Source organism: Hipposideros armiger, unplaced genomic scaffold, assembly GCF_001890085.2.
Source record: "Hipposideros armiger isolate ML-2016 unplaced genomic scaffold, ASM189008v1 scaffold_434, whole genome shotgun sequence".
NCBI lineage: Eukaryota > Metazoa > Chordata > Mammalia > Chiroptera > Hipposideridae > Hipposideros > Hipposideros armiger.
Genome location: NW_017731784.1, coordinates 841,666 through 867,654, shown reverse-complemented (window position 1 = coordinate 867,654; position 25,989 = coordinate 841,666). Strand labels below are relative to the sequence as shown.

General features: G+C 37.5%; 1 protein-coding gene across 2 annotated transcripts in view; it reads right to left on the bottom strand.

Annotated features, from left to right (window-relative positions):
* The window catches only part of MLLT10 (MLLT10 histone lysine methyltransferase DOT1L cofactor), a 222,963-nt gene that overhangs the window by 100,325 nt on the left and 96,649 nt on the right, over positions 1–25,989 (bottom strand). For both annotated transcript variants that reach the window (XM_019665143.1, XM_019665144.1), the window contains exons 6-8: positions 20,990–21,093; positions 20,012–20,105; positions 17,927–18,022 (exon numbers count right to left, since the gene is read on the bottom strand). In XM_019665143.1, the coding sequence (XP_019520688.1) occupies positions 17,927–18,022; positions 20,012–20,105; positions 20,990–21,093 (294 nt within the window). The remainder of the gene's footprint in view (positions 1–17,926; positions 18,023–20,011; positions 20,106–20,989; positions 21,094–25,989) is intronic.

Genomic DNA, 25,989 nt, shown 5'->3' with positions numbered 1-25,989 from the left:
ATAGACCTCTTTCACAGTTCTTGACAGTTTGGTGATGAGAATGTGATGCTGTTAAGAACATGGCTTTCTAGCTGGCCGAGTGGCTCAGTTTGTTAAGCAACAGGGTCACCAGTTCGATTCACGGCCCAAGCTGAGCTGCCACTGAGCTGCCAACAGGTGGCAGGATGGCTCAGCTTAAAAAAAATAAAATAAATTAAAAAAAAAAAAAAAAGAACATGGCTTCTCTAAGAGGAGAGAGAAGGGTCTCACAGGCCCATTAATGAGATTTGAAGGAAGTCTATGGGAATGGTTAACAAACATAAGTGAGCATACCTTATGGTCAATTAGGCAGTAAATGGTCCTTCATTTTATTGCCTGACAATAAGGAGGAATTGATGAGGTGGTGGCAAGCTAAGTACTGAGAAATATAAGCAGGTCCTCAAATGTCGTTTTATTCAATGTTATTTCATTCTAATGTTGATGAGATGCCATAAGAACTTAACTATTGTTTATGTCAATTAGCCTATGGTAAACTGATTTCTTCATGTTGGTTCACTTAATTTCACAAAACCTATCGACAACATTACGTAAGGACTTACTGTCCATTCAAAGGGAGTTTCCTCAAATGATGTTCTGGTGGTTGCTAAACCTCGTCCAGGTAGGACTTCCCATCAATCTGGCATTCGGCACCAATTCCACCCTACTGTAATAACAGCTACTACTAGCATTCATCTTCAGTGAACAGAAGGTTACAACCCTTTGCAGATAAGTTACAGAGATGTATATCTATACCAAACATGGAAGGAGGGAAACTGGCAGGCAACCACTATGGACATAAATCAGGGAAATCAGAAGAACTCTGGTTCACCTGGAAGATGAGGAGGTGGAGCACAGCATTTGAAGAAAGAATGGCAACAGCTGGTATGTCTTACAACTCAACACCTCCTGTAGGCCATCCTACCAACTTTAAATTCATCTGGAGATGCCAGTAAAAGATGTCAGTACAAGTTTTTTTTGCAGTGGGTCCTGTTTGTTACAAAGCAGCTTTGGTCTTCTCAGGGAGATTTCCCAAAGATAGACCACCTTTGGAACCTTACAAGTTGAGACCTTGACTATGATTTAGGCTCTTAATGCCCTAGATTGGGTTTACAATATTTAATAAAGCATTTATAGTGTGCTAAAGGTGACCCACTGGCAAATGAGAAATCTAGATAAATTCTTAAAATCATCACTGCCACCCTGAAATTTCTCCCAATTGTTATGAAACGAGCACCTTATTGAAACTAGGTGAAAACTTGACATATTATCTTAGTAATGGGGTAAGCAGATGTCCCAGATTAAGGAGAGTTCCTCAAAACAGGCGCCTGCTGTGTGAACTATTGGGTTGTCAGAAAGTCATGACGTATTTTGTCTGTTTTTCAAAGGTCATTTATTTATATGAAGAACAAAGGTCAATCAATGATATATTGCCCGTTTTGTTCGATAACCTTCTACCATCTTTCAGTGAGCTTCATAATTCCTCCTTCATAGAAGGACCTGTCTTTGAGAAAAACTGAACAAGGGGCTGATTTACAGCCTCATCTGAATTGTACATGATACCACGCAAGGAGTTTTGAAGAGAGTGAAACAAGTGCAAGTCTGACGGCGCAAGGTCAGGAGAGTATGGTGAATGTGGCAACACATCCCACCCAAGCTCCAATAATTTTTGACAGGTGATCAAACTTGTGTGTGTGGTCTCGCATTGTCACGATGGAACACAACTCCTTTACAATTAACAAGCTCTGGACGTTTCTCGATGATGGATTCATTCAACCTGTCCAATTGCCGACAGTACACATTCGAATAGATTGTTTGGTTCCTTGGTAGGAGCTCGAAAAACATGACACCTTTAAAATCCCACCACACTGAGAGCATAACCTTCCTCTGGTGAATGTCTGCTTTCGATGTCATTTGAAGTGAATCATCACATCAGGACCAAGACTGTTTGTGCACCACATTGTTATAAACAATCCACTTCTCATCACCAGTTATCAGTCTCTTCAAAAAAAAAAATTGTTTTCCTCACGTTTAATGAGCATATCGCAGATGTTTATACATGCTGTCAAATGAACTTAACTTTGAGTTCATGCAGAACCCAAATATCGAGCCTGCTTACGTATTCCACCTTCTTCAGGTGGTTGTGAATGCTTGAATGATGGATGTTCAATGTTTCTGCAATCTCTCGTGTCGTGTAACGTGGGTTTCTCGATCAATGCCTTTTTTTTTAAGATTTTATTGCAAATTAGAGGAGGGGAACAGCATTGGGGAATTGGGGAAGGGGAACAGACAAGTTGCTATCCTTTTGTTCTTCAGTCTAGTTGTGGAGGACATCGCTTCACTGGCCCATGTTGGTATTATCATTGCGCTTTTCCCGGGTGAGGCAGATCTGTCGCCGGCCACTGGACGGCCACTCACAGCAGCTCTTGGCAGCTCACGCCGACTGCCAGCCACTCACAGTAGCTTACGGCAGCCCACTGCAGCTTCACTGCAGCCTAAGCTGTCGCCAGCCACTCACGGCAGCAGCCCAGCTTCAAGTCTAATTGTTGTTCACCATCTTAGCTATAGAGGGCACAGCATCACTGGCCCTCATGTGGGATCCGAACTGGGGCCCTGCTTCTCAGAGCTGGCATCCCAAGCCAACTCTTAACCAATGTGCCACTCGGCCAGCCTGATCAATGCCTTTATTTTGTCGCCATCAACCTCAGTTGGGCCTCCCTGATCGAGGAGCGTCACTGAGATCAAAATCACTAGCACGGAATTTCATGAACCATCGTTGGCACTGACATTCTTGTAGAGCATTGTCACCGTAAACTTGATGCAACTTTTCACAAGCTTGACGCGCATTCTTTCCTTTATGGAAGTAAAACAGTAAAATATGACAAAAATGCACAGTTTAGTCTTCCGTCTTCAACTTGTTGTAAAATCTCTAAAACTCAACCAAATTGCTCAATTTTTTTTTTAGAATGAAGCTAGAACTGTCAGCTGTCAAATGACATAGCAATAACATAGATGCTATGTTACGAATGACTCTAGTACTTCCAAAAATGAACTAGTGCCATCTGTCGCAAACATGCATTATGACTTTTCTAACAACCCAATAAGATTCAGTCAATCAGCGTGTGCAAACTGACTATTGAGTCAAGGGGTTCTCAGGGCTGAAATAAATGGCATCACTCAAGAGGACATCACAATATAAAGCATTGTGAGTGCTGAAAACATGAAAAATGTATTTGGTTGATCCACAAGCAGCCATCATGCCCTTCAACATTGAAAGTAAATACGAAAGTATACGCAGTCTAACAAGTTCACAAACTTGCCACCGTGTGCTTACATTGGCAGCACTGTACAAACAGCTTAGTAAGGTTTCATAACCTTGGTATATCAGTATCTCACAGCTGTGTTCGTGCTGACGTGTGGCGGTGTCTTGCTGAGTAGCGTTCATTATTGTTGTTGTGTTTTTGTATGCTGTCGCGAGAATGTCTGAACTTGAGTTAGAGCAACATACACACATTAAATTTCTTGTTAAACTTGCAAGAGTGGAAGTGAAATCAGGGACTTTTAGTCCAAGTTTATGGGAATAATGCCGTGAAGAAAACAAGTGTACAAATGGATTAAACATTTTTCTGAGGGGAAAGAACATGTCCCTGATGAAGAGAGGTCAGGGCAGCCAGTCACAAGCAGAACTGATGAAAACATTCCAAAAATTCATCAAATTGTGCGTCAAAATTGTCGGCTGACCTTGAGAAGCATAGCAGATCCAGTAAACATCAACAGAGAAACAGGAAAATATTAAGTAAAAATCTTGGCATGAAAAAGGTTGTGTGTAAAAATGGTCCCGAAGGAACTCACTGATGAACAAAAGCAAAGGAGAATTGAAGTTTGCCAAGACCTTTTGGAGAGGCAAGACGGTGTTTGGGGCTGTGTTATCACTAGTGATGAAACATGGGTGTACCAATACAACCCTGAAACAAAGCATCAAAGTGCACAATGGAAGTCGGCCAATTCTCCATAAGTCAGTCCAAATCAAGGTCAAAACATGCTGCTAACCTTTTTTAATATCAGAGGGATTATTCATTATGAATTTGTACCAACTCAACAAAGAGTTAACCAAGTTTACTATTTGGAAGTGCTGAAAAGGCTGCATGAAAAAGGTAGACAACCTGAACTTTTCGCCAACAATTCATGACAATGCACCAGCTCACATGGCACTGTCTGTGAGGGAGTTTTTAGCCAGTAAACAAATAATTGTATTGGAACACCCTCCCTACTCTCCTGATCTGGCCCCCAATGACTTCTTTCTTTACCCAAAGATAAAGGAAATATTGAAAGGAAGACATTTTGATGACATTCAGGACATCAAGGTTAATACAACAACAGCTCTGATGGCCCTTCCAGAAAAAGTTCCAAGGGTGGACTAGGCACTGTCATCGGTGCATAGCTTCCCAAGGCGGGGTACTTCAAAGGTGGCCATAGTGATATTCAGCAATGAGGTATGTAGCACTTTTTCTAGAATGAGTTCGCCAACTTAATTGTCAGACTTTGTATTTAATGATGGGAAGCCACTCTCTACCCACACAATCTCTCCCTCTTCCTCAATCTCCTCACTCTTTAAGGCAACCTCACTTGCTTTAAGAAGAAAAATGATTGGAGATGAGGATGAGGTTTCCCTGTCCCCAGGAAGCATCAATCAATGGCCACATGTACCAACCCAAGTATACTGGGGAACATGAAAAGAGGAGACACACAAATTTTTAAGACTCTGTCACATAGAGATAACCCAATCACTATCCTACCTGGACCCATAGAAGAAAAAGGCACCAGGATGCAGTGGACAGATTCATAGAGCAGTAAGGAAGCTAATATGACTTTGTAGGTCACGCCTTTCAGCAATTAACTGTACTTTTGTTACTGCTTACACATTTCAAGGTATAGTAGGAACTGCTATGTTATATCAGGAATCAGCAAACTATAGCATCCAAGCTAACAATGATTTTTACATTTTTAATGAGTTGTAAAAAAAAAAGTGAAGAATATGTGACAGAGACCATAACGAGGTCTGCAAAGACTAAAATACTTATTATCTGGTTCTTTACAGAAAAAAAGGTTTGCAAACCGGTGCTGTATGCTTATCATGCCAAAGGGTATTCTCCCAATAAGGAAGTTCTAATGGGACACACAAATTGCTCCTCAAATTGGTGGTCCAACAGAAACAGAATTACAAAAGGACAAAGGGAAACAACAACCTTGATTGAGAACTTAAAAGTACCAGGGATAGAAAGAGATGCAATATCTCAACACAAAAGCCCTGCAAGGCCAAGTGATAAAAGGTTAACAGAAGCTGGAGGCTTATAGTGAATTATTTTTAACTGAGTTTAGTTATTGTTCTTATAGCCACAGCTATTATAGACTATATCCATCGGTACTTAGTGGGTTGTCTTGGACACTGCTAATGCTTTCTTTGCTATATCACTCATTCCTGAGGATCAACATCAGTCCATACACATGTTGCAAGAACTCCAATACAAGTCTGTAATGCTTCCCCAGGAGAACCTAAATTCCTTGCCATTTGTCACCAATAGGCATGTCAGGATTTAGTACAAGTGTCTCTGTCTGATTTCACTATTGGCTAGTAAGTCAGTAGCATCCGTCTCAACAGCTCTTACTCTGATGTTATCATACCTCCCACAGCAGGGCTGGTTGAAAAAGAAAACAATAAAATTCAGGGACCTGCTCAACAAGTAAAGTGTCTTGGAACTATGTGAGTGGATTTACAATATCCAATCCCTCTCTTCAGACCCCCACCACCAAAAAGGGGGCTGAGAATCTTGTTGAGCTTTTTAGGTATTAGAGGTTCTATGAGATTCACTTTGGCATTCACTTTGTTTTTAAATCAGCTAGTTAATAATAACTGATTTAATGCTCACTAATTTCTGCTTGTTAACAAGTATTTCATTTTCAATATTTAATACTAAACATTTTCCTTCCTCCAAGGATAAAAGTCCTTACCATCCCTTTTCATGACTTCAGCAAAAACCTTTTACTCCCTTAATTTCTCTTGCTCCAGTTTCATATTCCTATTTGCCTATAAAAGTCTATGTAACTACTACATTATGTTCAATGCAACTAAAATTAGAAGTCCTCTCAAATCAGTTCCTAATTACTCAATAGATGTCAACAATACTATCTTTATTCCATTACCTTCACACTTAAAACTCTGGGTTAAAAAAAAAAAAAAGTAAGCATTTCACATGGTTTCACTGTATTCAAGAAACCATATTAGGCATAATGGTGAAGTACAAAAGATACGGCGGATAAGCTTTGAGACACAACAGAATAGAAAATCTGGCAATAAGACATATACTGATGACAAGTAGTAGTATAAAAATGAAATGAGAAAATTTAAAAAGTCATGTAAAAGATATCTAAAGCAAGAGACACAGTGTGAGTCACACAAAACAAAGGAAGTCTAACTTCACTATAAAGCCAAAACTAAGTAAGTGCTGGGTTTGAATTGAGATGGAAGAAAATAAAGACTGAAGAGGATCATTATTTGACAGAATCACTGGAGCAAACATAGTAATGTTTAAAAAAAAAATCAATGCTTATTTGGAGGCAATACGTAGAATATGATTCAAATAAATTGTTTTTCCCTTTCGTTATGTCTAATGTGCCAATATCTCAGTCCAAAGTCTCATCATTTAAGTCTACGTGACAACTCTTCTAATGTCTTTATTATCAAAACAATCTCCTCAGTTTGCAAGCTTTTAAAATATTAATAATTTCATTTATTTGGATCAAATATACATCTGACCCATCTCAAACTCTGGGTTCACATTTCTAACTGCCTTTAAATGTTTCCCATTCCACAATGCCTTAAATTTTAATGCGACTACAATCAATCTCATCAGTTCCTCCTTTTTATAATGTTCAAATCCCTACTTGTACTTATGGTACCATGTCCCTAGTTTAGACAGCCTATAACTATCCGTCACCTATAATGCACTTTTTTCCCCTTGCCCTACTACTACCAATCAGATCCCAGGCCATACAGATTTTATTCCATCAGCACCTTGAATATAATTTCCCATATTCTTCCATTCCTATAGCTATTAGGCTCAGTTTAGGCTTCACTTTTAATCTAATTCAGGCTAACATGTTTAAACAGCATAGTCTAGTGGTTAAGAGCATAGACAGAATCAGGAGCCAAACTACATGAGTTCACATTCAGCTCTATTTTACTAACTTTACTAGTTTGTGCAAGCTGTTAAACTTCTATGTCATTGTTTACACATCTGCAAAAAAAGAAAAATAATACTAGTACCTATCTCAAAAGTTCGTTGTTAGAAATTATATGGATATTACATTTACGCGTAAAGTACCTGACAGTGTCTAACATCTAGTAAATACTACACACGTTATTGTTGCTTTGCTGTCATTGTGGGCGTCATCATCATTCTACAAACTGGTTTCCTTATTTCACTCATTAAGTAAAAAAATGTACTTATTTATTTTGTACATAAGCACTGACAATACAAAGGTGAAAAAAACCTAAAAGGCAAGTAAGACTTATAAAAAAATTCCATTGTTTTAATGGCAAAACAAATATATAAAACTTGGATAAATACTATAAACAGAAATATCAGTCATCATAATGGTTCCCAAATTCTGTCACCTCATACAACACTGGGTGAATAATCTTATTAAATGCAAACTCCTCTTACTGGAATTGCCATAAATGGCCCCAACCTGTATTTCATGCTTATCATTCTATTCCCTTTTACCTCATTCTTTCAACGAACTAAACGTTCTCTGTGTTTAAAATACTCTGAACTATTTTTTTTTTAAGATTTTATTAAGGAATTGGGGGAGGGGAACAGCATTGGGAAATCAGTGAAGGGGAACAGACAAGTTGCTGTCCTTTTGTTCTTCAGTCTAGTTGTGCAGGACACCGCTTCACTGGCCCATGTTGGTATTATCATTGTGCTCTTCCCGGGTAAGGCAGTCGCTCGCTGGCCACTGGACGGCCACTCACAGTGGCTCATGGCAGCTCACGAAAGCACACGCCCACTGCCAGCCAGACCCACTGCAGCCTACCCCATTGCCGGCAATGGACAGCAGCCCAGCTCCAGGTAGAGCTGTTGTTCACCATCTTAGCTGTAAAGGGCGCAGCATCACTGGCCCTCCTACGTGGGATCTGAACCAGGGGCCTGCTACTTAGAGGTGGCATCCCAAGCCAACTCCTAACCAAAGCGTCACTTGGCCGGCCCTGAACTTTCTAATTTTTATACTCTGAAAATATTGTTCATGTTACTGAGAACACTGTACCTTCATAGCTCCTTAAGAAAAATCATTGACAACATTCAAGACTTTTCTTAAATACAATTTCATCCATTTAGAAATTCCTACTGCCTCATGGGAAGCTTCTGCTAAATTTCTACTTTATTCTCCTCTCACTGGCCCTATCTCACTCTGACTTACCTGTATATTTATTTTATCCATTCAGACTAACCTAAGCTAGTAGTACTCAATTTCAGAAACCACTACGACCACATACGTTTTTAAAAATCAGCTGTGGTTACATGTGACAATTAAGGTTAAAAAAAGACCTATAGAAGAATTTAGTCAGTAAAAACATCTATCGAGTGATTTTACTACACAGAAGCACATTAGGTAACTATCCTCTTTCTAAGTAGATTCTGCTAATAATTCATCAATTAAAAATAAACTATTAATACATAATTTTTTATCACAAATATTTCCCAGTCTACCTGTTGCCTGATGACTTAGTACAAAGTAACTCCAATGGTTAACCTAAAACTTATTTGTGTTCAAATGAGAGAAATGCACTTCATGATGAAGTAAATGGTTAAACAAAGTAAGAAACTGTGTAAAAATTCTTTATAAATTATACACAAATGACCCCAATGTTTATCCAGAAAACCTAAAACATAAACAAACAGGCTCTCATTTTCTACAGCCATGCTGTCCAATATGGTACATACTTGCCACATGTGGCTATTTAAATTTAACTTAATTAAAATTAAATTAAATATTCAATACCTCAGTTTGACACATTTCAAGTGCTCAAAAGGCAGATGTGGCTAGTGGTTACTGTATAAAAAAATAGTTATAGAACATTTCCATCATTTCAGAAAGTTTTATTGGACAGTATAGTCTAGAACTTCATACTAAATCAACAAAAATTTACATTTGAATATACTCCTCTCACTTTTCCTCTATTTAGCTATCAGACAATAATCAGTACATAAAGTTTATCTGACAATAATCAGTCCCAAGTAGATAAACAAAAGAGCCAAACACCAAGTAACTTATCATAATGAAGGTACAAAGCTACTAGAGAGAGAAAGAAGTTAGCAAGGAGTGGAGAAATTGGAACCTTAGATGGTGAGAATGTAAAATGGTACAGCCACTATGGAAAACAGTATAGGGGTTCTTCAAAAAAATTAATCACTGAATCACCATGTGATCTAGCAATTCCACTTCTGAGTATATCCAAAAGAATTGAAAGCAGGGTCTTGAACAGATATTTGCATATCAATGTTCATAGCAGCATTATTCATGACAGCTAAAAAGTGAAAGCAATGCAAGTGTCCACCAACAGATAAATGAATAAGCAAAATGTGGTATATACATGCAAAAGATTATTTAACCTTAAAAAGGAAAGAAACTCTGATATACACCAGAACATGGATGAACCTTGAGGACAGTATGCTAAGTGAAACAGGTGTCAGTCACAAAAAGACAAATACTGTGTGATTCTATTTATAAGGAATCTAGAGTAGTCAAATTCCTAAAAAACAGAAAGTAGAATGATGGTTGCCAGGGGCTGGGGGCAGGGGAGGGGGATTGGGAGTTGGGGAAGGAGAGTTAGTGTTAAGAGTTTTGGTTTTGCAAGATGAAAAGAGTTCTGCAGATGAATGGTGGTGATGGATGTACAACAATATGAATGTATTTAATGCCACTGAACTATACACTTAAAAATGTTTAAGACAGGGCCGGCCGAGTGGTGCGATGGTTAAGAACTGGCTTGGGACACCAGAGGGCCCCGGTTCGGATCCCACATATGAGGGCCAGTGACACTGCCCTCCACAGCTAAGATGCTGAACAATAGCTCAATCTGGAGCTGGCCTGCTGTGAGTCGCCGGCGATGGCGTAGGCTGCAGCCCTTGTGGCAGTGGGTTGCCATGGGCTGCCATGTGTGGCCAGCAGCCAGCGTGAGCGGCCAGCAGCCGCAGTGAGCGGCCGTCCAGAAGCCAGCGACTGATCTGCCTCGCCTGGGAAGAGCGCAGTGATGGTGCCAACTTGGGCCAATGAAGCAACGTCCTCCACAGCTAGACTGAAGAACAAGACGACAGCAACTTGTCTGTTCCCCTTCCCCCAATTCCCCAGCACTGTTCCCAACCCCTCAATTCCCCAATAAAAAAAATCGTTAAAAAAAAATGTTTAAGACAGTAAATTTTTATGTTAAATGCATTTTACCGTAATAAAAAATTTTATCAGGAAAAACTGCAGAGAGAACCTTGGGGTCCATGTCATCACTCTCATAAGTACAACAAGCTCAAACAGAGAAGTACAAGTGGTTGGAGAACTACCTACACTGTTTATTAATATATTCTGTCTGTATACACTACATACTTTTGCTTCATCCATCCCCCCACTTTATTGAAATACTACAACTAAAAGTTTGAGATTGGTTTGTTTCTGCTATTGTCCATTTTTAAAGCGAAAAAAAAAATCACTTGCTTTTAAAATAGTTATAACACAAAGGATACGGCAACGCTGACCTTTGGAGTGGGAAGCAGAGCGGATGAGGGGCTCTAGGCAACAGCGGAAAGGGGCGGCAGCACCTGATGCTTCAAGGGTTGGGAAGGGAGGGCAGTCAGAGGAGCCAGCCTCAGTCCAGTTTTTTCTTCCTCCCCCACATATCTGGGAAATGCACCATGAACCTTGGCAGTTAAGAGCTTAAAAGGCTGCTGTGAGGTGTCTTGAGAAAATGCAGGCTCCATCCCGCTAAGCCAAGCCTTTGTGTACCATGTCCTAGGCTTTTCTTAATACAGAAATTTCCCCACCCCTTATCTGCAATTTTACTTTCTTTGATTTCAGTTACCCAAGGTCAATCAACCACAGTCTGAAAATATAAATGGAAAATTCCAAAAAAAGTAATTCATATGTTATAAACTGTATGCCATTCTGGTAGCAAGATGAAATCGCGTTGGATCCTGCTCTGTCCCACCCAGAAAGTGAACCATCCCTTTGTTTAGCATCTGCACAATACACTCCCCCCTGTTAGTCACTTAATAGTTGTCTAGGTTATCAGGTGCCTGTGTTCAAGGAACCCTTATTTTACTTAATAATGGCCCCAAACTGCAAGAGTAGTGATGCAGACAACTTCAATTAACTTCTCTCAACTTTACACTGAAACTCCCCCTCAGCAACTTCTTTAGCATTACATCTGTGAAAGTTGACATAAGTGGAGCCATTTCCAAAGGAGGTAGAAGGCTGGCCGGCTGAGTGGCGCGTTGGTTAAGAGCTGGCTTGGGACCCCAGCTCTGAGCAGCAGGTCCCCCGTTCGGATCCCACATGAGGGCCAGTGACGCTGCACCCTCTACAGCTAAGATGGTGAACAACAGCTTGACCTGGAGCTGGGCTGCCGTGAGTTCCTGGCAACGGTGTGGGCTGCAGTGGGGCTGGCTGGGCAGCTGGCATGAGCTTTCATGAGCTGCTGTGAGCCGTTCTGAGCAGCCGTCAAATGGCCGGTGAGCAACTGCCTCACCCGGGAAGAGCGCAATGATCACAATACCAACATGGTCCAGTGAAGCAACGCCCTCCACAACTAGACTGAAGAACAAAAGGACAGCAACTTGTCTGTTCCCCTCCCCCAAATCCCCAATAAAAAAAATCTCTTTTAAGAAAAGGAGGTAGAAGCTAACATTCCAAAGTAGCCAACTGCCTTGTGGGTCTTATAAACTATTTGAACTGGGCTAGACCAGCACAGTCTTACAAACAATTGTTTGTAAAGCCAACAGAAAAACAAGACATCCTGAACACAAGGACTTGATTATGGACTCTCTATCTGAAGACAGAATCAGTAATTAATCATGTATAGCTAAAGAGTAACTTGGCTTGTTAGCACCAATAAGAATTTCTTTCTTCTAGTCATATAATTTTTCCTTTTCTCATAAAAACCCCTTCCCGTCACCCTGTAATTGGGACAACGACTGGGGCTTCTGCCTGAATCTGTGCCCCCTAATTTCAGTTATTTAATCCCCAAAAAATGCTTGTTACCTCTCATTTCTGCTTTTTTAATTTCAGGTTAACAAATCCAAAGGACATACATTTCTCCTTATATTACTTGATCGTTCATATGCATCTAACACTGCTGAGCACTGACCCTCCTTCTTGAAATATTCACTTCCCCTGGATTCCAAAATACTAGCCTCTTCTACTTTCCTCCTGCATCTATTGCTACTTCTTGATTTCCTCTGTAGAGTATCCCCATTACAATGAAGAAAGGGAAAAAAGGAGGGAAGCCCTAATTTTCAGTAGAATGCCAACTAGTGAATGTATAATGAATGATGGATTTAGAAAATCACCTTGTGTCAAATTTATTTCAGGTAAAATCTTTAATGAATACTAGGACTTGTAGGTGAAAATGTGGTAAAAAAAACACAAAAAAAAAACACAGTATATCTGCCCAATTCACAGGGTGTGGTAGCTAGCCTCCAAGATACAATAGTTCCCAATGATCTCTGCCCCTGGATGGTATCCACCCATAATGAACAAGCTGCACTATATAACCAACAGAATATTGCAAAAAGGGTGAGCCTTAAAAGTGGTTAAAATGCCAAACAATACTTTATATATATTTTACCACCAATAAATAGTTTATATATATTAAAAAAGACATATCAACTAAGGAAAAAAAGACAACGTGTGACATCTGAGGCTAAGTCACAAAAAATATTGCAGCTTTCAACCCTGCTCTCTCTTAGAGCACACTCTAGAAGAAGTTAGGTGCCATATCACAAGGATACTCAAGCAGCCCTATGGAAAGATCCATGCAGAAAGAAACTGAGGTTCTTGCTCAGCCAGTACCAACTTGCCGGCCATGTGAATCAGCCATTTCGAAAGCATCTCCTCTAGCCTTAGTCAAGTCTTCAAATGACTGTAGTCTGGCCAATATGTTGACTGCTATCTGATGAGAAACCTGAGCTACAAATACCGAGTTAAATGCAAATTCCTGGCCTACAGAAACTATGAGACAATAAATACTGTAGTTTTATGCCACTAAATTTTACAGTAATTTGTTATGCTGCAATAATAGCTACTGATCCAGATTTTGTTACAAGAAGCAGGATGCTCCCATAACAGCAACAACAACAACAAACAAACAAACAAAAAATATGGGAAGTTGCTTGGAATTAGGCAATGGGCAGAAACTGGAAAGGCTTTCAAAATACGAGTGACGCCTAATGAGCCCTGAAGAGAATGTTACTAGAAACCTTACGGCCTTTCAGAAGGCTGCTATGGCAAGCTTAAAAGAAAGTGAAAAAATATATATATATATAACTGAAAATTAGAGGAAAGGGAGTTCTTGTTATATAGTAACTGAAAGTTTACCAACATTGTTGCCTATGGTGGCATACAAAATATAACATGTATTTAATGAATTATATGATTTAACCAAGGAGATTTTCTATTTAATATGTTGAAGGTATAGTCTGATTTTTTTGCTATTTATAATAAAAAGCAGGAATATAGAGGAATAAACTCAATTAGAACTACTGACAAAAAAGAACCAAGGTTTGAAAATTCTCCATCTCTCTATATAGCAAATAATGCTAACAGTAAGGAATGGTTTTCAAAGATAAAATCTAGGCCACTGTAAAAAAATCACTGTACGAAGAATAAAATAAGGGTGTGGCTGTAAAATTCACTGTTAAGATCTAAGGCAGTGCCTCAGAGAACCTGAAATAGGGGTTCAAAGATGCCAAGGTCATGAAAGACAAAAAATGAGGAACTATTCCACACCAGGAAAAACTGAAGAGATATGACAACAATTAAATGTAATGTGTGATCCTGGATTGGATCCTGGAACTTTACCGGTCCCCGCTTCAGCACGGAGGAAATTAGTGGGTGAAATCTGAATAAGATCTGTAGATTAGCTAATAGTTCTACACTGGATCTTAGCCAAAAGGCCGAGAAGCGATGCTAATAGTTCTATAAAAATGTTAATTTACTGATTTTGATAACTATACTGTAATAATATAGAACTTTAGTCATATTTAGTAAAACTACACATTAAGTACTCAGGCTAAAGAGCATTATATTTGTAATTTATTCTCTAAAGGTTCAGAAAAAGATGGGGATGCCGAAAGACAGAAATGGAAAGACAGCAAGGGAGTGGAGATGATATGATAAAGCTAACATGATAAAATGTTAACGTTTTGGGGCCGGCCGAGTGGCTCAGTTGGTTAAGAGCGCAAGCTCTGAGCAACAGGGTCTTCCAGCTTGATTCTCACATGGGCAAGTGAGCTGTGCCTGAGCTGAGCTGCCGCTGAGCTGCCAACAGGTGGCAGGATGGCTCAGCTGGTGAGAGCACATGCTCCTGACAACAAGGTTCCTGGTTCGACTCCCGCATAGGATGGTGGGCTACACCCACCCACAACTAACATTGAGCACAGCACCTTGAGCTGAGTGGCCACGAGCTGCCTATGGTCGGCTGGATGGCGACTGGACTTGGAGCTGAGCTACCTGCTCCCTCCACAACTAAGATTGAAGGACAACAACTTCCCCAATTCCTCCAATAAAATCTTAAAAAAATAAAAAAATTTCTTTCTGAACTGGGAGTCTCCCAATACAACCACATGTTACCATAGATGATAAGCCTCTCCATTTCCTAACCCTTGCCCACATCTCATTCTATGGCAGTGCTTCTGTAAACACTAAGGCATAAAAGAAAATTCTATTATATAATAAACATTAACTAACATTAACAGTTTTAGAAGCTATTCTTCTTAAATAATTCATGATTCAAATTATTTCATGACTGAATTACTCTCCTATACATGGCTGTAATTCATGTACTTTCAAACATGTGCTCTGATTGCTTTAAAAACATATGCCAATTTTTCCATTTTTATAGAAACTTATTAAAAGTCATATCTCATACACTAACTTTTCTTCTCTCCTTACTGGCATTTCAGTTACTATCTAACCAGTATTAATATCTCTTGGGTCACAAAGTAATTCTCTGAAAAGCAAAAGGCTATGATTTTTTTTTTATTATATAAAAAGTTAACCTACTGATTTCATTGTTTAAGTAAGTGATTTGGATAGCATAATATTTAGTATTAAATATTCCTTATCATCACTTGTAGCTTAATAAATGGTATTTTAAAATATATGCCAGTATGAAGGTAGATAAACGAATTCAGGAAGAGTCCCTCTAACATATCTTATGAACAATATCGTCAAAATTTAGCTAATATATAGTATTCTAAAATACTAAAATCTGAATGAATTATGAATGCTACCTTTCAATGCAACATTTTATAACATGATAAGCATGTTTTCAAAATCAACCCTTGCCTACTAAAAGAGGCAAGAAGGGATGGAGAGAAAATAGAATACAACACCCAATCTTTGCAGCTATATTATCACTTAACATCATACCATAATAAAAAAAGTCCCTTCCCAAATATTACAAAGGCAATCAAACAAGTCTAATAATAAATGTATAGTATATTTACCTCACAACCTTTACAGATTATCATAAAATGTTAGTTATTACAAAATAAAATGCACATATGGATTTTAAGTTTGACAACAAAACCAAGTTGTATTAAAGTTATATATGCTAAAAATAAGATTCAAATAGTATTTACACACTAATGAAAATGTCAACTGCTAAAACTGAAAGCTAATCAAGTCTAACTAAACAACAAACTGGTTTTTAATCTAGTATTCAACAACTGCAAAAAAAACATAAAATAAAAAATCTAATTCATTCTTAGAGCAAAACAAACACTAATAAATAAAGTCATCAGCACTGGTATTTATTAACACTGTACTACATTTAATAACTGTCCTTTAAAAAATAACATGAGGGCCAGCCGAGTGGTGCGATGGTTGGGAGCTTGCTTGGGACGCCAGGGGGCCCTGGTTCGGATCCCAAATGTGAGGGCCAGTGACACTGCCCTCGACAGCTAAGATGCTGAACGGCAGCTCGACCTGGAGCTGGGCTGCCGTGAGTCGCTGGCGACAGCATAGGCTGCAGCCCCTGTGGCAGTGGGCTGCCATGGGCTACCGTGTGTAGCCAGCAGCCAGCGTGAGCAGCCATCCAGAGGCCGGCGACTGATCTGCCTCGCCCGGAAGGAGCGCAGTGATGGTTCCAACTTGGGCCAGTGGAGCGACGTCCTCCACAACTAGACTGAAGAACAAAACAGCAGCAACTTGTCTGTTCCTCTTCCCCTAATTCCCCGGCGCTGTTCCCATCCCCCCAATTCCCCAATTTAAAAAAATATAAATAAATAACATGAGAGGGTATATATTAAGATTAAAAAAAGATCATACAGTGAACACTTCTTTAAACAAGATAATGCTCATGAAATAGCAGAACAGGACATCATTGGTAAGAATTCCCTCTTCACAATTTATAATGAGCCCTACCTAAGAGTCCCTTGTTCATAGATTAAAAGGCTTAAATAAAATCTCACAGTGCTTCTTACTAAAACCACTAATTAAACCAAATCTGCCATTTTTCCATCAGCAATCCAAACAATAGGCAGCAAGATAGAACCCTACTATTGTCACCATCACAAAACCACCTCATTAAAGAAATCAAAATGAGTATGTATACTTGCTGCCATAGACCTACAAAAAAATTATATAAACCCAACCAGTGCTCTAAAGGTAAATATAAAGTTTTAATTATTATTTTACTCATAATTGGAAAATTTATCTCAAAATTAAAAACATAAGCTTTTAAAATGTTTACCTTGAAAAAAGGCACAAACATAAATTAAACCAAATTAGTTTTTAAATAACATTAGCATTTCAATTACCTTCCCAGATCCTACGTATTTACAAAAATGAAAATGTTAGGTGATTTAGTTTTTAACACAATCTGTAGAAACATTTTCCAAACTGGTTTATAGATACTGTTTAAGAGTAATATTCTTTTCCAATTGAAGGTGTCCCTTGTATCATCATTTTGTTAAAAACAATTCATAGTAATCCTTTTCCTATGTTGGCAATATGTCCTATAAATGATTCTACTTACTATTAGTTTACTAAAAATTACTCATATACTTTAAAATATGTAAAAAATGTAAGCAGAAACAGGTAAGTCAGAAGAAGAAAGATTAGTACTAGCCAAGCTTTTAGTGTTTTAATTAAAAGACAAAATATTCTCAAACAAATGGTATGATATTTGGCCATTAAAAAAAATAATAAACCACTGCGAGAGAAAAAAAAACAGTCAAGAATATATAGAACTTCCAAACTGTCCTATTATAAAGAAAAAAAGCTGAAGATACTTTTACTTACACGTGAAATAATCAATTAATAATATATAGCAACAAAACTATTATTGCTGAAGTCACCTAAAGATTTCACAAGATGACCACAGTAACACATGGAAGAAATCCCTCTCATGTTTTCAATCAAGGTGTATTTCAAACTTTCAGTTGAAATGGATACAACCATATTCACAAATATGGCATTATTTTAGACCTGCTCTTTGACTTAATACTCTTTTATTAGTTAAAAATTTTTAGTATTTCAATGTCCCCATTCAGCTATCAAGAACTTTAATTTTATCTAAAAAAGGAAAAAATCTATTAAGTCGATGTGCTACATATTTAGCAACAACAAATCCACTTACTTTTTTCTCTTTCTCATGATGTTTATCCTGAGAGTGAGAGGAAGAATCACTTAAACTTTGATCATATGACCTATTAGATCCCCGTTTGCTCTTTTTCTAAAAAAGAAAATATATATACATATATGTATATGTATATAAAACTTTTTAAATAATCTTTTTGTTAGGCTTAAACGAATTCAAGTGTGAAGTATTTTAAAATGTTTACTGAAGTAAAAAAAAAAGTCTCACTATTTTAAACTATATAATCCAGTTTAGACACCATCCATATATAATCTATTGCATTATAAAGAAAAAAAATCTAACCCTAAATTTAGTATTAATGCCATATTTTTGTACATTTACTAAAATGTATGCAGACAGACTATATTTTCAAATAAGCAGTAGCTTATTTGTCACTTTATCACAAAACCACTTCATTAAAAATATCAACTATGATTTTCAATATCTGGTTTTAAAAAAAGAAGTTTCAACCAAAATAAAGAATGCGATATTAAAGAAGGATGCCAAGACTAAAAGAAAAGAAAGTATTTTAAGAGTTACTTTATGCCACTAGGAAAAGCAAGAAGCTTTTACAGTATTAAGGCATACAGTATTATAAAAACTTGTTTTTGCAGTTAAGAAAAAAAAGAAAATGTCAGTGTTAGATCCATGCATTTTTCAAAGCATTACTAAGAGTATTACACATTTTTGTTTAAAATACTTACACAACTTCATAATAAAGTACGATGGTAAGAGTTATTGAAGGTGTTTAAAACTTGGTGGTACCATAATTAATTAGCTTAAACTAAATAAAAATGACTATAAAAGATGCTCAAATTCCATGTAAATGCAGAGCTTATACAATCTTAATAAATTACTAAACATTACTAAACATAAAGAAAACCTTCTTTTCCCCAACTAGCAAATGGGAGAACAGCATGTCAATAACTAGCAATGAGGAAAGTCTATTTACATAAACTTCAAAATCCATTTTCATTATTTCTATATTTTATCTATATCATCTCAATTAGAAAATGAAAATTCTAATATGCTTTTAACATCTAAGAAGCAAAATTTTCAATTTTACTATCTCAAAATTTCTCTTAAAACAATTCAATAATATTCTTTGTCAGTCATTAATCAGTCTTCAATATCAAAAAATATATATACATACTCCTAAGTTTTTTATATGCATGAATCAGAATATTGAAGTTTTAAGCTGTTCATTTCAAGAGAAAGGAGCCCCTAATAATATTATTTATTTATTTTAAAAGGAAGGAAGGAAAGAAAGAAAGGAGGAAAGGAGGTATAGAGGGAGGGAAGGTTAAAGAGAAAGCCCCATCCACAAGGGAAAGGTAACAATAAAAAAAAAAATTTAATTTTTTTTTAAAAAATACTAAAAAGAAAACAAAGAAGCTTTAAACTTGCAGTATACAAATCTCATTGTTATCAATGACAACTAAGAAATAGACACTTGGGACATTAAAGAAATATTGATCCTTCAAAGGAATATGGAAACAACGTATGTAACAGTCAATCAAATATTACTAACTCAATCATCCATGCTACTGTGTAACAGTAAAGACTGAGCAAATCTAAAATATTCCCAAAGTTGTATTTAAATATATTTTTCTCAAGATCCTTAAGAAGTTACAAAACAGACTTATTTCACTTTTACTATCTCCTAGTAAAAAATATAAGTATAAATATAAATATAGGGTACTAGTAATAAAGCAAAAGGATGAGAAACAAGTGATAGAGGATCACAAAATGTATAATCAAATGTCCAAAATCCAATTAACTGAAAATAGTGTTGAATTTATAGAGTTCTTTAAACACTTGTTTTTTTCAACTAAATGTATACCAACATTTACTATTAACTAATATATATTCTAAATTACATTTTAGAATATTCAGCTTTATACACAAGCTGAAACAAAGTAAAATCTTTAAAAATTACTAGATCTTTTAATCCCCTCAAAGAACGTGCTAAGCAAACTTAAACTCCAGCAAAATAAACAAAGGAAAAGGAATAGCTATCATGCCTTTTCTATAAGTCAACTCTATTGTCAAAAGTAATCACGTATTTTAATATTAAATTCTTACCAGCTTACTAAAATGGTATTTACAGTAGCCACAGTATTGGACGTTATCTGCGCCATTACCTTCTTCTTCACAAAGTAGTCCGGCAAACTGAGCACTGAAAATAAAAGCCAAGTATGTCAATAAAATTTCAATCCACAGTATACATGTAAATAAATCAAATTCACTTCCAATCATGTAAGGTTTGTTAGATCTCCTAAAAGAAAAAAAGGGATATAAACAGCTTTATTCTGGCCGTGACCAAGTACATTTTACCCCAATCCGTGACTGATAAAATTTTTTAAGTTATATTTATAGTTTAATATATACTTTTTATCCGTTACAAGGACGAAGATTTAAGCATGTTTTACATCACAAAAAGAGACACTGAATTTCTTTAAGAAATCTGCCCCCCCAATAATTAACACTTCATTTTACTTTTTCAATCTGTATAAGAGGTACAAATGGAAAGGTCAGGCCTCTAAAAGGCTGAAATGACATGTAACAGTATTTGCCCATGAATGCAGATTACATATTGTTAGAAGGAAAATGCTTCAAGTCATAGCACAGTACAGTAGGCAAAAAAAACATTAGCTGTGTTTTTCAGTCAAAAACAATGGAAGAAATGGAATTGAAACCTAAAGTTATGATATTCATACTTTTTAAAAGGTGCTAAAGTTAATCATCATCATCTTCTCAATGTGACCTTCCAATTTTAACACTCCAAAATTACAGTATTAGTATATATCTCATACCCTCCAAAAAAAGGACTTTCATCTTTAGAAAATTAAATACGGTATATAAAGATAATTTATAAAGACCAAAAAATTCACTCTTGATAAATACATTCAATTATTAGAATTATCTTTATTACAAATAAGTAAATCTAAACATATAAACTATCCCAATAAAATTTACTGTAAATAACATTTGGGTACCTAAGTCTTTAATTTACAAGATATTCCCAATTTCAGTACTGTACAATGATGGAAACATACTTACCATGTCACATGGAAAGCCTGTCTACATCCGTGTTTATTACATGTCATGCAAGCACCAGTGGCCGCTTTACTTTCTCTTCCTTGTTCATCACAAATGTAGCAAGTCTTAGGGTAGAGAAAGGATAAGAAAAAATGAAACAAACCCTGCAAGTGCTTTATAGGAATTTGAATTCTACAATTCTCTTCAGAAGTCAAGATCAGATTTACTATCTAACCAACTTTACCACAAAACATGAATTTATTTTTTTTCTGACAGTAGTCTAATTTTTACAAACAATACAAACATGAAAACATATACAAGGACATACAAGTATAAATAGACCTAGTAGGATTTCAAGAAGGCACCATCTTTCTTAGACTCAAAAAACTGGCAAGATAAGAAGAATCTTCACAGGCACTGAGGCCGGAGGCCAAAAGATAACCTACCACACTTTGGTCTTAAAACCTCCTCCCCAATATTCAACTGATTCCTGTAACAAGGGTGTAAAAAGAAGTTTTGTCTTTCCTTTCTTCTGGAAGTAGCATATCTAAGGGAGTTTGATGCAGGGAACTGAGAGCTAAAAGATGAATGAGTCCTATTTGAATGAGCAAGGTTTAGGCCATTCCAAATGTCCACAAGAATCCCAAATGGGCGGTTCATTCAGCCCTCCCAACCCTGACATACTACTCCTGGGAGAGGAAGATACCTTAGACAAGGAGATAAGAGATGCTCGCTCCTAAAAGATATCAGTCAATGAACACTCCCAGCAACTTGGTCCTTTTCCCAGATGAAAATAGCTGATAGATAGTAGTACCACCTTTCAGGAAATACTAAATTATGTAAATGGCAATCTACGAGTATCACTGTATAATGAACAATATTAATAGCTGACTGGAAGGTTACAAAAATTAATGTCTATCTACATATAATCAGGTGATACACTTCAAAAAAGAAACCAATTTCTGAAGGTATAACCTAGCCAGCTTCAATAGGATCACATGAATTTTTAAACCTAGAGAGATTTCTCTCACTGTGCACTGTGGTGCCAATAACACCATTCAACAGTATTTACCCAAAAAGCCTATTATCTAGTCATGTAAATGGATTTCAACCCTTTGTTGAAAAATAAGGATTCAGACTGAAGTGAATTATAAAAAATTATTTTATACTTATAAAAAAGTAAAATCCCTAATCACAACAAAACCAACCTAGACACACTGAATAAGAACATTTTTATTCAAATGACAAGAAGAGAGTATCAAACAATTACAATGGAAGAACTTAACATACATTTTTTAAAAAGAAAAGGACAAAGCTGACTAAAATAAGTTTGTTTTGTGAAATTCAGGAGAAATATGCAAATAGGCCTCAAATACCTCAGTAACTTCCAAAGAGCTGACAGTGAAAAGATACCATCATTTGACCATTCAACAGAACTAAAATATATGATGGATATTTATTTGAAAAATTAAAAAAGAGGAGGTAAGACTTCCAGACTCCTGGAATGGCAGAGTAAAGAGCTCCATGTATCTTCTCCTTGAATTAGTCATTTCACAGGTAAAAACAACAATTTAAAGTCTCTAAAAATGGTCCTAAAGACATCAGCAAATAGAGAAAATTTTATTCAAGAAAATCTACTAAATCTCAGTAAGAACAGTGAGTGGCGCTGCTACATTTGAGCTATAATCTGCTCCCATCACCACCATCACCACCCCATACACACACATACACACAGCTCCCTTTGATGGGAGTTCCCCTCTGGGTGGGTATGGTCAAGAAAATGAGGGCTCCCTCTCCTCCCAGCCCCCAGTCTAAGGCTGTAGTTTTATCCTAGGAGGGCCAAGTCTCTAGTGATTCTCATCCTACTCATCCTTGGTAGCTCCCACTCATAGACTCCCACCCTAACAACAAACCAAGAATCCTGGGGCCCTATCATCCTTCCCCAGCTTGCTAGTAGAATGGAAGTTCCAGGCTAGGAGAAACAGGTACAGGGACTACAATACCCTTCCCTCCTCCTAGCACCTCGTCGGAGTACAGGTGTCACTTCTGGAGAAGCAGGGTGCTGTCCTCATGCCCAGCTCCAGAGCAGTATGCAGAGGTTCTACCTAGGTGCTAGGACTGAAGAACAAACAGCTCAGCAGCTCTGCCTGAGAGGACTTTATTTGGAACAGGGCTTGGAGAAGTTCATGCCTAAGGGCACTATAAAAAACTTTCTGGTGGTGAGCAATTAAGACAGGACTGGCAGCTCCAAGACACTAGTAGAAACAAGCAAAGCAGCAGGCGAGCCAGAAGAATAAGAGAGAGACAACAAATAAGGGTCTTCCTAGGATCACACTTCTCTCTGGAAGTCCAGAAGGCTATGTACATGAACTAGGTTGCAACCAATACGGTGAAATCAAAATGGGATTTGGGGCAGATTTAAAAGTTTTCTCCAGGGCTGGCCGAGTGGTTCAGTTGGTTAAGAGCTCGCTCAAGAGTTTGAGCTCTGAGCAACAGCAGTTCGACTGCCAGCCCAAGCTGAGCAGCCGCTGAGCTGCCAAAGGTGGCAGGATGGCTCAGCGAAAATAAATAAATTAATTAATTAATTAATTAATTAAAAGTATTCTCCAAAGCCACACATAAAGCCATCAAACAATAAAGCTGAAGAGGCTTTAGTACAACCTATGATCAAAAACTGGCTGAACAATAAGCTGCTCTGCTCTGACCTAGGGGCAACTCTGAAGAATCTAGACTTGAAAATAAAATCACATTTATACCTGATGATCTGAAAGACTATGCATGTTCAAGGCTGCACACTCTCAGAAACAACTCAAGAGAGAACCTTGGGTGATCTTCCTGGAAAATAATCTCTAAATCACATATACATCAAGTGGCAAAGGATTAAAATCTAACTAGCTAAGGGGATACAATCTTTGACTATCATGTAGTTTATGTTGACTCAAAGGCAAACTAAGAAGTCAGGCTTAAAAAAAACGGAAAGACATTAGAAAAGGGGCTGAGATTTCTGGTAAGATGGAGGAATAGACAGACGCTGTGCCAACTGCCTCCCAGGATCACACCAAAATTACAAATAATTTATAAAATATTCAACCTCGGAAGTGCCCTGAACACCAGATGAACAGGACCTTTAAATGAAGGACTTAAAGAGGAGGCCACGTCGAGTCTGGTAAGAGGGGAGGAGGTGAGAGAGGGCGAACCCCGTGAGGGACACCTCAGCGGTGGGGAGGCTTCTCCGGTTGGGGGAAGAGACCCTCCAGCCCCACACCGAGCTCACCAGCCCAGAGTTACTTTGCCGGGGAAAGGAGTTCTACGATAGCTGGCAGTAGAAATTAGTGAGGACTCTCTTTGCTCAACTCCGTGAGGCTGAGGGCGGCTGAGAACCAGTGGAGTCGGCACACGGACTCACTCGCTGGTGATCTATCTAATACATCGAAGCAATCACAGAGCAACAGTCAGAATGAAGAAACAAAGAAACGTGTCCCACATAAAAGATCAAAAGAAACCTCTAGAAATGCAACTAAATGAAACAGAGGTATCAAACCTTTCAGAGGCAGAGTTTAGAACACTGATAATAAGAATGTTTAAGGAACTTAGTGAGGACATAAAGGAGGATAGAGAAATCATAAAAAAGTTAAAATTAAAGAATACAAAAACTGAAATGAAGAACACACTCGAAGGAATCACCAGTAGATTACATGAATCAGAGGATCGGATCAGTGATTTGGAAGACAAAATAGCAGAAATCACCCAGCTGGAACAACAAAAAGAAAAAAGAATAAAAAACAATGAAAATTGTTTAATGGGCCTGTGGGACAACATCAAGTGCAACAATATTCACATCATAGGAATACCAGAAGGAGAAGAGAAGCAGCAAGGGATTGAGAATGTATTTGAAGAAATAATGACTGAAAACTTCCCTATCCTGGTGAAGGAAATCAACATACAAGCCCAGGAAATGCAGAGAGTTCCAAACAAGCTGAGCCCAAACAGGTCCACACCAAGACACATCATAAATGGCAAAGGTTAAAGACAAAGACAGAATCCTAAAAGCAGCAAGAGAAAGACAGCAGGTTACATACAAAGGAAATTCTATAAGACTAACAATTGACTTTTCTACAGAAACTCTACAGGCCAGAAAGGAGTGGCAGGAAATATTCAAAGTACCGCAAAATAAAGGCCTACAACCAAGACTGCTCTACCCAGCATGGCTATCACTTAAAATTCAAGGAGAGATAAAGAGCTTCTCAGAAAAGAATAAGCTTAAGGGAATTCATTACCACCAAGCCAGCATTGCAGGAAATGTTAAAAGGACTTTTTTAAACAGAAGAAAGGGGAAAACAAGCTAACCCAGGAAGACCAGAAATACAAATAACAAAATGGCAGTAAATATGCACCTATCAATAATCACTTTAAATGTGAATGGGCTAAATGCTCCAATCAAAAGACACAGAGTGGCTGAGTGGATAAGAAAACAAGATCCATGCATATGCTGATTGCAAGAGACTCATCTCAGATCAAAAGACACACACGACTGAAAGTAAAGGGATGGAATAAGATATTTCACGCAAATGGAATTGAGAAAAAAGCTGGAGTAGTAATACTTATTTCAGACAAAATAGACTTTAAAATGAAGACTACAATAAAAGACAAAGGACACTACATAATAATAAAAGGATTGATTCAACAAGAGGACATAACCCTAGTAAACATCTATGCATGCAACATGGGAGCTCCTAAATATATAACACATTTTGACAGAAATAAAGACAGAGATAAACAGTAACACTATCATATTGGGGACTTCAACACCCCGTTGTTACCAATGGACAGGTCCTCCAGACAGAAAATCAACACGGAAACAATGATAAAGGACAAAAAACAGCCTTAAATGACACTTTAACATTTAAAAAAAAAGAGCCACCTGAGGCTACACATTGTTGGGAAAACAAGACATCAGTGAACTATTCCAACCAAGTCATTAAATAAATAAACGAGCAAACAACAATAAAACTCACCGGGGC